General features: G+C 32.1%; 1 protein-coding gene across 2 annotated transcripts; it reads right to left on the bottom strand.

The window, feature by feature from the left end:
• Window positions 1-917: 917 nt before the first annotated feature.
• On the bottom strand, window positions 918-13,381 carry CPSF73-II (cleavage and polyadenylation specificity factor 73 kDa subunit-II). 2 transcript variants are annotated; one of them, XM_068606127.2, is made up of 13 exons: window positions 13,272-13,381; window positions 13,016-13,193; window positions 12,224-12,296; window positions 11,428-11,545; window positions 10,949-11,022; window positions 9,028-9,164; window positions 8,119-8,182; window positions 7,171-7,236; window positions 6,713-6,782; window positions 5,426-5,530; window positions 4,303-4,444; window positions 2,655-2,751; window positions 918-1,986 (listed from the first exon to the last, which is right to left on the bottom strand). In XM_068606127.2, exons 1-13 carry the CDS (start codon window positions 13,294-13,296, stop codon window positions 1,522-1,524), a joined length of 1,614 nt encoding a protein of 537 aa, XP_068462228.1. In that variant the 5' UTR covers window positions 13,297-13,381; the 3' UTR covers window positions 918-1,521. The 2 variants fall into 2 exon arrangements, with proteins under 2 accessions (XP_068462228.1, XP_090156474.1); XM_090300348.1 differs by having other exon boundaries at window positions 11,423-11,545; window positions 13,272-13,371.
• Window positions 13,382-13,840: the final 459 nt, after the last annotated feature.

The following is a 13,840-nucleotide window of genomic DNA, read 5'->3' as shown; positions in this document are numbered from 1 at the left end:
TAGTTTAAAATATGTTATATATTATTCTATAAAGTATCTTATGTCTGTTATTATTCATTGCTAATTTCACAAATGACGAATGTGTAATGTTATATAATTTTAATTGTTAAAAGTTACAAAATTTAAAATTAATGGTCAAATTTGCGGAAACAAAAATGTTAGCGATAAAATATGTACTAGTCTTCATTTAATTATTAGATTTATTTATTTATTAGTTTCCAGAATAATATTAATTTTCAAAAGTCATTATAATTTTAGATAACATCCCACCCAAAGTCAAGCTGACTATTAACCCAGACTAAATTCTTAAAGAAAGAATACGATTAAAAAGAATAAAAATTACAAATTCATTTTCTCTAGTAATATTTAAAATTCTCAAATTTATTTAATCAAAATTACTATTATAAATTCCTAAATTTTATATTCTTTTTCAAACTTTTTATCAAAATATATATTATCCTGAAATATTTTAAATTCTTTATAAAATACAGGCTTGATTAAATTTTTCATAAATGTTAATGTAAAGTAATATTGTGGTAATTTATAATGACAAGCAATTTGTATTATTTACATTACACACGACATCATTTTATATTAACCATATAATCTCACATTTTTTTAATACATAAACTTAAAATTTACTGAGAATTTAAAATTTAATTAAATATTAAATAAATTACACAGGCTTATTAGTTATAATTCACTTCTACCACAACCAACTACGATAGGACAGCTCATACTCATTAGGTTACTTTTGCAAAAATATAAAGGAAGTCTTTTATAAAAATAAATAAACAAAATAAAAGACCAAGCTGGAATTCAGATGATTGAATGACACGTGGCAACCTATTAGTAATTATGGAACATGTTTCATAGAACAAGCCAATAAAATATGCAAAGATAAATATGGGAACAAATTGTACAGAACTCGTAAAGGATCAATTAATAGCAATCACAGTAAATCCCTTCAAACCTCCATCATAATGCTATGTTAGAATCACATAGTATCACATTATTAAGGCCCCATAGACAAATTTCTATTGGAATCAATTTCCATCAATTGCTCAGTGTACAGCAGAAATCTAATCTCGAAATCAAACTCCTTATAAAGAAAGGAAGAATAACCCCAAACCATGCTGTTCTGTTTAAACTGATTCTCTTTCTATGGAACGAACCATTTCTTGTTGATTCATTCACATACTTGCTTCAGTGCTCTGAGATAAACTTCTTCTTCACTGGGTATATATGATCTAAATTGCTGAGATTTGTTTCCTCGCAATTTTCTCATTCACTGCTGACCAAAACAGCAGAAATACACTGCTTTGGTTATTATATTTTGGGAGGTTTCCTTAATCCTGCAAGGACAATAATGCTTCTACAGAAGAGGGATGCAGGAAATATTATTTGCAGATGCTCTTCAAGAAATTGAGTATTTCAAGATAAGTCGCAATGAAGTTCTGAATAAAAGAACTAAGGCTGAGAGCATTTGTCACTTAAGCTATCCATTGAATCACCAATATGTCAGAACGTTCCGCTCAACGTATCGTGCTTCTGTTCCTCCAACATAAGCAAAAGTTCATCCTGGTGTACAATCTTTGCCTTTTTTCCCTTCTCCACGACCAAAACTCCTTCTGATACCCTTTCATCTTCAACTTGGAGCATAGGCATTAAATTTTTATCTGGCGTAGTAGAGTTATATATGTCCGCCGAATTGCATTTCTGAAATGTGAAGTTCGGACTCAAGCAGCTTCGAATGAAAGTGTCTGAGGCTTCTGCATTTACATAGTGAGTTGAAGGAATGCATATGGTTTCATTGTTTGCAGGATCATAACATTGAATCCCAAATTCAGAATGAATTTTTTCTTTAAGGGATGCCATCTTATGCTTCTCCCCATGCACGAGTATAACATGCTTGGGGGCGAGAAAATTTACAAGATCCATTATCCCTTTAGAATCAGTATGAGGACTAAAAGCTAATTGATGAACCTGCCAATTTAAGACGAGTCAAAGTTATACCATAAACTACATGAACTGTCGCAGTTACCTTCAATGCTAATTTGTACAATATAGTCCTCAATTTACAATTTAACTATAGGGCTTTCTTGTTTTTGGATATTCAAGCATTTCAAGACCTTTAAATTTAAACAGTTTGCAATCTTGGCCTTATTTCTATAGCACACTAGTTTTCAAAACAAAATTTCAAGATAATCGGAGGAACAGCAATAGGTGACAGCGACACAGACATTAGTTGAAGTGGAATATGAAACCTAAAATCAGTTTATGCCTAGTGTACCAATATCAACTCAAGCAGAAGAGGACAGAATTTGCTTATACCCAACAAAGAAATGAAAAATAAAATATGGTTTCAGTTGTAAATATTAATATGAAAAAATTCATGTCAGAAGCATACTCATCACCTCAAACACCAAACTCAGGAAGTTAGACTAATGTACTCTGTGAAGGTCAAGATGTTTATTTTCCAAATATCAATATACTAATCATGTTATTTTCATCACTGTGCAGATTTATCAACTTGTACATGCTGCTAACGCTGTTCCTACCCATGCCATGTGGAGCATCTATAAACTGAAGTTCATAAAAATACTGAATTTTTAGATATATCTCCCCGTAATTGGGTAGGAATTAATATTTACCTGGCATCGCACATCTATTCTTGTATTAGCATCCAGATCAACTTTTCCCCGCTTATCTGACATTAATTTATGACCTATCGTTCCAGCCACACAATACCTACAAGAGTACAAAGTAACGGACAGGCAGAATTCAACTGGTTTGCGAGTATATGAAAATGGTATAGATCAAAACATTTTTTCTGGTATACATTCATACATATTTTTTCTTTAAAAGAAAAAGAATACTGTGGAAGAGACAGTAAAATGAATGGCAAAGGAAAGTCTCTCCATGCACACAATACATGTCGTGACATGGTGTAGAATGCAGAATGACAGGCCATGAAATAAATAAATAAAAAACTATACATATGAGAAAAAACAAAAATTCGTGGTTACTTCTAAAAGCAACCACAAACTTCTGTTTAAGACAGATTTTTGGGTTGCCACCATCCAATCCAACATCAATAACATTGCACACCAGTAGAACTGGAGTTTGTGTTATATTTTGTTAGACCTGTAAGTCATGACTGCAAACGAGGGGAAAATAACTGAATTGTTATGTGGCAATAAGAAAGTGGGGAGGATCACGCAGGAATCATACTATTGGCCTAAAGGTAAAGGGAGAAAATATAGGTAAACGTGTTTGGGTGGTATTTGGGTGGAGGATGGCTCTTCTCATCATCTAGGCGCCTGTTTTCTGTTGTTTTCTTTTGCTTACATTGTGACTATTCTATATTTGTAAGGAGATTATCTCAATCTAAATTCATTTGCTCTTTCTCTTGGATTCTCTTATTCCATTATATACAGATATTCTCCTCCGATCAGTGATAAATATTTGTACCAGTTTAGCTATTTCCCTAATATGACACCTTGTTTCCCATCAAATTCTCACTAATCTTTACCTTGTGCTCCTTTGCCTCATCCACAATCTATCACTGTTTTTCTTATTTTTCCTTCTTTTTTTTTACTTGTTTAATTAATTTACCAAAGCCCTTTCTTTCCACAAAATCTGTAGTTTTGTTTTCTTTTAGTTTTCTTCACTTAAATACAAGCTTCAGTATAGAAATTAAAATCCATATTTTGGTTAATTTATCAAAATGGAGTTAGAATTTTGAAAAGTCTCTAAACATTGATCTGAGGAGTTCTCCCCAAATTCTGAAACCTCAACCTAGGGTTACCCCTTCAAGCATTATAATATATGCTGATCCTATCCTTCCAATTTTTTAATTTTTTGGGTGAAATGATTGGATTTATGCATGGATGGGTTGAATAGATAGTGGGTAAATGAATGTAATTGCCACCTGTAAAATAAATAATAAAATGGAAAATCGTTAACCTAAAATTTATAACTTTTATCTATAACAATCATGTGAAATCATTCCTATGCTTTGAAAAGGCAATCTCACTCGTACACATCCAAAACAATCATTTGCAATTTCAAATTTTAAATCTTCTTTCCATCCCAAAAATGTGAACCAGTCATTTCCTAAAGTGACAGGCTATCACCAATGTATATGTACCAGATTTATTAAGTTTTAGTCAAGCGTGATATTCATCATTAAAGGGAAATATTAAAATAGGAAACATTTATCTGCATTTTGCTCATCATGCTATCAAATGGCTAACATAAGAGGAAGAAAGTAAAGAAAAAGAAGAAATAGGAGGCTACCCAGGCAAAGTGACAAGGTTATTTTCTGACACTGCCCAGTGCTTAAAAACTTCAAGTGAAAATCCACCGCTTATCATCCCGGGAGTGGCGAAAAGAACACAAGGACCAGGAGCATCTATCATAGACTTTTCAAATTTTTGAACTGTAACATCCAAACCAGATGAATGAGACATAGAACTTATCAGATGATACACATAATTGCAACAAAAGATCTAATCTTAATTTCTTAAGTTTTCACACGGAAGTTTCAATATGGATGAATTTGAATAAGTTCGTTTAAAATTAGAATTAATAATATGCTATATTAGCAAAATTTCATATATTTCCACATAATACTCCATTTGAACTTCTACTTTTATTACTCCAGAGTCTAGACTTTTACCGACTGACCTTGAAACTTCACTAGAAGTTTCATTAGATATTAAAGATCAAGGCCTAGCATAACAATGACACAATTTTCTCAATATTCTTCGTCTTGCCAATCAAAGTTTGAGGACACACCATAGTCATTATAGTAAAACAATGAAAAGAAAATTTTTGTCAACAAAAATGGACCGATTTCCTTTTGTTGATTTATTTTTGTTTTCAACAAATTCAAATTTGTCATTACTAGATATGAAAAGAAAATATTTAAAAATCCATATCATCAAAAGGTCAAGCTTTGGTATATATGCTAAATGGATGTCAAGCATATGAATCTGATGGCAGACATTCTTTCTTATAAAACCTATAAAGCAACTACTCATTTCTGGTCTTTTAGGACACCCGTTACAGCTGCCAGTCAACTACCATGTGTTAGCCATTTCACTCCTTTTGCCCACAATAATCAAACCCTTTGCCATTAAAAATCAATCAGCACCAAGCCCTTACCTTTTTGCTATTAAGAAATTAATGTTTTAAATATCGAATTCAGTAATCCTTTGGCAAACTGTTAAAATTATTGAACTTAAGAACTATAATCTCTGACTTAGGACTGCTCCAACGTCAAGGCTCTGTATCATGGCATTAAAGATATGTAGCAAACATTAAAAAAAGGAACTGTATACACAGATGTGAGTGAACATATGAATGCATAACGATGCCAGCCAGAATATTTCTGATATGTAAAAAATATTAAAATTACCATTTTTAAAATCGAAAGCATTATGTTTAGAGTATGTATCTTTAATCTTCTGGCTTGTCCAACTAATAAGCATTTTATAATATGCATTGGCCTGGATTGTTAAACCTGGAAAAAAATAAATCAAGTTTTTATCAGCACAGATCCCGACAAATAATGGAAAAAAATATACATCATTGGAATAGACAACTCAAGAAGTTATAAAAGTAAGCTGTATTTTTGTTGAGTTGAGATATATATGATGAAGAGACAAGAAGGTAATCTCTCTCTCTCTGTGTTCCACTAGAGGAACATATACTGCTAAAGATCTACCGCTGTCATCTCCATTTACTGATTCATCTGAAACTTCCTCGCCCAATGAAGCTCCCATCATCAAACATTTTCCAGAACCTCATTAGTTCTTATTTCAGCTTGCTCCCTTCAATTTTTTTTTTTTATTTCTCTCTAGCACTAATTCTCTTCTCTAGTTCCTGAACCCTTTCAAAAGACTTCATCTTTTGTAGAACCATGAGCTCCTAGAATCATGAGAGGAGCTCTACTACCAATTAATAGCATCCAATCAAAATTAGAGAGGTGAAGAATGTAGCTTTTATAGGATATGTATCAAAATATACAAAAGCAGAGATCTAGAAACGATATAGAAAAATAAGGATACATAATTTACTACTCCTAGAGAAACCTGTGACCACCCTCTTAAACCTTACTCAGAATCTAAAACTGATGTATACCCTGTCATACTCTTTTATCTGTCCATGACTAACTATAAAAATCGAGGAATTTTGTAGTGGAGGTTTATATTTTTTTTCTGTTATAAAATATAGTTTTGAAATTAAAAACCATACACAGAGATATTCCTTTCAGGTTTCAATTTTAAACCTCTACAGAAAAATTTCAAGGCAAGATTTGAGATAATGTCACAAGACAAAAAAACATGTGATGATATCTGGCATTAGTGATTATATCTTTAAAAAAGGTAAGACTGGCTGTTTAATTAAGATAACGGAGAGCAACTCTGGTTAGTTAGGGTTACTACAACCTCAGTCCTGGCCCATTAAGCCACGTGGAAGATTTAAAAAAAAATTATGTGCTGTGCAGAAGAAAGCTCCTTATTTAATATATTGAATGTACATAATATATTTACAAAAGTAAGTGTAAAGCTTAGGAAATAAGATAAATTCTTGTTTTCTATAAATGGGAAGGATTACAGTGAAATGATTCTGTATGGTTTGTATATACAAAACAATAGATCAAATAGAGATCATTGACACAAAACTATAGGCTGATACGAACCTGCTGAGAAGTAGATAGGAACCTTCAAATTCATGCGTTCCCAGTAGTCCTCCAACAAAATACATAGTTCCTAGATATTGTAACAGCTTCGTAAATATAAGACAAACATTGCATATATATCATAGTTTTGAAAATTGAACTGGTCACTAAAGACAGTAATTTGAGTCCCTCATGGTTTATCAATATAACCTTTGTGAAATTGTTTTTTTAATTTAATATATAGATATAGATATAGAAATAAGGATAAAATGCTTGTCTGGGACAGCATAAATTATAGGAAATTATCTTTTAATTTTCCAAAGGTCTCCCAAAATACAGGCAAAATTAAGCGATAGTTTCTTCAAAATATGTTGAACCAAATACAAACTTAGAATTTATAAGTGAAATAGGTGCTTGTACTTTATCCATTGGCTATAAATTAAAATCAGTGAGATGAATAGCGATCTTAATAAGAATACCTGAGCTCTTCCAAGAGCAAATGTTGGAATAAGCACCTTGCCTCCACATGATACACATTTATGAACCTAAATAATTTAATTTGAAACTTAGTACCCAACATCCGAGTAGCTATGGACCGAGTCATTTTGAAAAACAAAAGCAGAAAATTAAAAGAGAAAATAATGTAACTTGATACCAAATCTCTAACACAGCATGTAACTATCCTGCTTCCTTCCAAATAAACACAAGGACTCCTTTTTAAAATCAAAACTAATGCTAAAGTTGTCAATACATTTAACATAGAAAAACAAAGGTGATAAACTTTATTGCATAAAATATGTTATACTAGTGAAATATTAGTTTTGGCAAATGTCTATATCTGTAAAAATTGATTACCATTAATATTTATTAGGGATGTAAGTGTGGGGTCAACATTGACAACTACCAAAACCAAACATTATATTGTATCAATATTTAGGGTTCGATCCAGACAGAAAAAATCACTAAAACTTGTACAGCCAATATAGATCAACAAGTCTAATGCAGTAACATCATAAACAGATATTCCTAAAACAGCTCAGTCTTAATATTCTTTGCCAGATCAAATGCCACCTAATGGTAAGCATAAATAGCACTCATTAAAAAAAATTCCTTTTATCCCTTCAGTCAAACCTGTCTTAATCAACAAAAATTGGTCCACACCATGAATACAAACCAAGGATTCTTCAAACATACCAAAAGTCCATTTCTAATATAACCAATGGCAGGTCAATGTAAAATGTAACGGCAAAAGTATGACAAGAAAGGACTGGGAAAGTGAGATCAACAATATTTTTTTCTTAAATCAAGGTCTGAAAGAAAACATGACACCATATTTTATTTTATTTTTCACAAAATTACTATTATTAACAAGACACCATATTACACAAGCAGCATTGCATCATAAACTAAGTGTTGCAAATACATACAGCTTTGAGGAATTCCCTCTCTCGAGCATATCTTGAATCACGAATTGTAGTAGCATATGTGGATCTGAAATTATTTTTTTAGAATCATATAAAAAATGTATCCAAGAAAATCCATCTTATAACTTCAAGCATTAAATCCAAAATAGTATTCATGCATTTAAAACCCACTAAACCATTAATCAATATGAAGAAAAAAAGTGATGATAACACAGATAAATTTACTGTACCTTGGTAACATGACACAATTATAGAATGTTTATGCAAAACTACTATGGACTGTATTAATCTATCAAATTTTATATCTGAGGTAGGTAGTTAGACAAAATCCTTCATCCAAACTACTAACGAATACCAGAGAATTCAGTTTAAAGATCCAAAAATTTCACAACTTTGGTTTACATTTGATATTGGGCCATAAACTCATTCTTTTACAATTCTGATGGTGCCTTTCAAGCACAGAGGAAAAATTTACTGAATAGCAATAAAACCAATGATGCTTATTATTGTACCGGTTGGAATATCATGCAAGAAATGCAGTAATGGGAATTATAATAGTTAAATGCATTTTGCCGCAAAACAGTAATAATGAAAAAATAAGACAAGAAGAATTGATCACATGACCTCTTGGTCACATCACATATGGTTTGATACAATTCAAGAACCAACATCCAAAATTTTAGGCAATTAGGTACTAGGCAAGGCATAATTCATATTTCTAATAGTAATATCAATGAGAATGAGCTAGTGGTAATGCATGCAGATTAGTAGTCCATGAAAAGTTTGTTCAAAACTCAAAATCACTGTAGAAAATAAAGTAAAAGATAAACAAGAAAAGAACATTTATCACTATCACTACAGTATTGATAACTTTGTTATAAGGTTGATTTATACAACCTATGATGTTCTTACTCGGTTATTAGAAGGTCCAGCCGTAGTCGATCAATTTGAGCTGCTCCAAGGTGTCTATCTGGTGTCATATTGTAGTCTCCGGTATAAACCATTTCTGCATCCCCTACTTTTGCATAGAACATTGCAGCTCCAATAACCTTAACATAACGATGGGCTTAAGTACTAAAACATTAATGTAAGGCTTAAAAGAAGACAGTGAAAAGATAGAAGAAGTGAGAAAACTCTAATTCTATTTCTTAATCCAAACAGTACAAGGGAGTACATTACATAGAGACTCTACCATCCTAGAAATAATTGCAATAATTAATAATAATTCTTCATATCCCTACAATATTTTTACAATAATTGATAATAATATATTTTCGTGACTCGACAATCCCCCTTAAGCTTTAAGCTGGTGAATGAATATCAATCGTTCCCAACTTGCATGTAATATCATGAAACCATTTTGTGGGAATCCCCTTTGTAAATAAATCTGCAAGTTGGAGTCTTGATGGGATGTATGAAGTTATAAGGCCATTATCCAACTTCTCGTTGATGAAGTGTTAGTCTATCTGTATGTATTTGGTCCTATCATGTTGGACAGGATTGTGAGAAATACTAATAGTTGATTTATTGCCACAAAAGAGAGTCATGAGTTCTTCACATTTTACTTTAAGATCATTCAAAATAATTTTCAACCATAACAATTTAGACACCTATGTGTCATAGCTCAAAAATCTGCCTCTATATTGAACCTTGTAAGAACATTTGTTTTTGTTTCACAAGTGTTTCCACCAGGAACATGCAATATCCTGAGATGGACTTCCTATCAGTAACAAACCTAGAATAGTCTGCATTAATATATATCTCCATATTTAATTTTCTGCCCTTGTTAAACAGCCCCCTTCCAGAACTTGTATTCAAATGTTGAAAGATTCTATCCACAGCCTACCAATGTTGATCTCTTGTATCATGCACAAATTAATTGACCACATGCACAACATAAGCTATGTCTGGTCTAGTGTGGGCCAAGTAAACGAGTTTCCCTACAGGTTTCTGAAATTGGCCCTTAATTATTTTAGAGCTATCTTCTTCACTCCCAATTTTATGTTTTTGTTGTATAGGAGCTCTAGTAGCCTAGCAATCAATGTTACTCGTTTCTAAAAAGGTTAAAACATATTTCCTTGGAGAGATAAAGATGCCCTTTATGAGTAGGAAACTTCAATCCCAAGGAAGTACTTGAATTTTCTTAGATCCTGGTCTCAAACTAAGCAGCAAGTTTTTGTTTCCAGATCAGTTTGCCACGTCTCTTGCAACAATCATATCATTAACATATACCCAGAAAAGAGTAAGTTTCCCTTCTAATGAATGTTTAATAAACAGGACATGGTCTTCATTAGTCTGCATTGCTCTTGTTCTTCTTCATCTACTGAAGACTCTCAGACCACTGTTCCTTTCCAGACAAGATAACTGCACGTGGTACTATCTTAATTTTTTTCCTTGACACAGTGAAACCCATGTCCTTTTACAGAACAAAGGAAACTTGATTCCTTAAGCTGTATCCTCAGTTGTTGATACCATACAATCTACTTCTTGATCATACAACCCAAATGCACCACTGCACAGAATTTCAACCTATGCTAGTTTTAGAACCCTAATCTCGATTCTTGAATGCTACCAGACACATTCAACTAGAACTATGAGAAGGCTCCTGCTTGCAGATGTTCAAATGGATTGCCATACACTTTCATTATATTATGATTGTTGTCTAACTAATGATTTGATTTTCCAATTTTTCAGCATCTTATCCTCTTTCATTTAAGAACCATGAAAACTAAAAAAGAACTTTTACGGTAAAAAACTTCATCAACACATCTGATGCCATACTTTTTTTCAGAAAACTAAATATGGCTTCAGAAATGAAGCTCACAAGCCTTACATGTCCTGCATAATAAGCCCGTATCTGCAAGTCTTCATCTACTTGTACAGTCTGCCTCAAATCAACAGCAGTAACTGCACAGGGAATCAAATTAATTTACAATTTAGATACTAATGTCAGAAACATGGTGATTTTAGATGGAAACCTGCTGTGTTCAAAAGTCCAAAACAAATACTAAACTACTGATAAGTATAGCTGAATCAGTTTTAAATGCACACAAAAATTTAAATCATGTAAATGAAATCTACCAAGATTTATCAATTCGAAAAAAACAAAACTTAAATGGCACATTTATCGCCTAAAAGATGAATATCTTTTCTTCACTTGAAATCCCTAATACAACAGCTGCACACAAGTCAAATTTCAACAAAGTCAAGACTAGAATACGTGGCAATATCCCTAGTTGCATGTTTAAAGTAATAGTTGTCTAACCAACCTAAAGATGGAGAACTTTAAATGAATAGAGGATCCTACATTACCCTTCTTCATGCACTCAGCAATTTGATTGGAAGAGAATAGCTCCTCCTCACCCCGTCGATCAACCATCACTTTCCGATAGTCTTCCAACATCAAAGGAGCCAAAGCTTTTGTTGGGTACTGTTTAAAATCAAATAAAACTCAAGTTAAATTTACTGATGTAGAATTATGACTTGGAAGACAAAGCTTATCGACCCATTTAGTTTCACCTTCTTTTTTTCCTATTTTCAAAAAATTTAATATACTTTTGAAAATTTGTATTCAATGTTTAATTTAAATTATAATTTTGCTCCCTAGACTTGCTTTTTGTATTAGGCCCAGCATGAAAAAAGTTATAATTTTTTGGTCCCTAAGTGAATTTATATATGGAAATTGGTCCCCACCATTTCCATAAGTTATAAGGTAAGAGTAATTTTTCTAATAGGAACTAAAACCAAAAAACTATACAACGGATCAAAATGCAGAATTTTTTACATGGAAGGACCAAAACTAAGCTCATTTTTTTCACATGGGAATTTAAACATAAAGCAGCCCCAAGGATCATCATATAACACTTTTGCAAGTTGGAAAAACAAGAGCTGGCTGTTTCTAAAAAGAGTTTTAAAAAAGGATCAAATTATAGTTTCTCTAACCGGCAGGAACAAAAAAATTAGTGAAGCACAGTGAAAATTTATAATTAAATTAAACCCAAATCTTTTAGTACAAATATTAAAATTCTATTATATTAAATACCTCCACAAACCTTTGCATATGTTCAGGCAAGCATTTCATCAAACATGTAGCGGAAAAAGGACTCACCGTCATGTAAATTGGTCCACTATACCCACAAACTTCAGTGAAGTAAGCTAAAGCGCCAACATGATCCAAATGACTGCCCAAATTTTGCACATGACAAGGCAACATTAAAACGTTAATAACAAGGAGGGTGAGGAGGTGAAACTCTTCACCCTCTCCTTACAGTTGTCTCCGTTTTATATTTCAGTCTCTCTACGAGAAAATTGCAAGTTTTAGCCCCGATATAAATTCTTGTAGTGGCTAATCATTCTCAGAAAGTTTTCTAACAATTCTACAAAATGGAATGCTGTTATTGTTAGATTCGTAGAACAATAAGTAAAAACAAGAATAAGAGTGAAAGAAATAATTTGTATCATAGAAGGTTCTATAAAAGATGAACGCATGTCACACGTACAAAGAGTCTCTACATATAGAATTATGAATAATAGAAAACCTTTTGTATCTAAACTTATCAACGCCTGTAGTAGATGTTTTTCTTTTTTTTGTGTTCTTCACAAGATAATCATGATTCTTAAGTCAAAACATCACACTCATATTTCTCAAATATTAATGTTAATCTTACCTAGGGACTAAAACTTACAATTTCGGTCTCTCTTCTGTATTGACATCAGAGGTAGCTAACAGCTTTCCGATGTTGTAAAGATGTTACAGAAACTTTCTGGCGGCACTGATAAAACTTACAATTTTCTCGTACAGAGACTGAATCTTAAAACGGAGAAAACTACACCAACCAAGTGAATAGTCTAAATTAACAATAATTAAAAATGGAAAAACTGAGAATGGAGTGACACAAACAAGTGAGTGATGATGATGCAAGTGATGGCAGAGTTGAAATCTTGATTAGGGTCAACAAGGGTGAAATCAGGGTAACGACGATGATCCAAGAAGCCCATATGCATTCCACAATCGAACATGATTCGCTTGCCGTTGATGGTTACCAACACGCAGCTCTTCCCAACTTCTTGACCAGCACCTGCAAACAAACCAAGTAACGGTAAGATTGATGCGTGTGCCTGCACCATAAGAGAGGGGAATAGGAACGAAGGAATACCTAACACTAGCGTTTCAATCGCCATGGATGGTTTTGCTCTGAGTCTCTCTACTCACAGATTGTTAGCGGCAACAAACACCAGAGTTTGGTTTACCACTCACAACGGTGTTATTTTGAAATTTAAATATTAAAAATATAAATAAATGAATAAAATAATTATTCAACAAGTTATTTTCAATCTCCATATCTGTTTTCTTGTGTAATAATTAATAAATTTATGTAAATTTAAACAAAGACAAAAATAAATAATTAATATCTCTGATAAGCTATGAGGTTCATATAGGTGGCGTATGGTACAATAGTCTTAGAATAAGTAAGTAGTGAAATGTTCAATTTAAAAAAAAATTGAATCTTTTTGATAATTTTAATATAGTTTTAACACAATTTTAAAAATAAAAAATACGTTAATTTTTTAAAAATATTTATTATATAATTTTTTATTATAATTATAAAATAAAAAAAAAGTTATTTTTAACCAATCATGTGAATTCTCCGTGTTTTATGTGATACCATTGTTTGTGTTGGTTAGTTTTATAATTAATTTAATATTAAAGAATATTTCAAATTAA

This window comes from Phaseolus vulgaris, chromosome 3 (assembly GCF_051622355.1).
Source record: "Phaseolus vulgaris cultivar YP4 chromosome 3, ASM5162235v1, whole genome shotgun sequence".
NCBI lineage: Eukaryota > Viridiplantae > Streptophyta > Magnoliopsida > Fabales > Fabaceae > Phaseolus > Phaseolus vulgaris.
Note: the sequence above shows the minus strand (reverse complement) of the source record. Positions and strands in the feature narration are given on the sequence as shown.

Excerpts from the sequence above, each read along its gene's own strand:
- CPSF73-II (XM_068606127.2), bottom strand. The coding sequence starts at position 13,296 with ATGGCGATTGAAACGCTAGTGTTAG. Across the intron at positions 9,165-10,948 it reads GGGCTTATTATGCAGGACAT|GTTATTGGAGCTGCAATGTT; the intron begins GTAAGGCTTGTG and ends CGTTATGTTAAG. Across the intron at positions 6,783-7,170 it reads TTGCTCTTGGAAGAGCTCAG|GAACTATGTATTTTGTTGGA; the intron begins GTATTCTTATTA and ends TACAATATCTAG.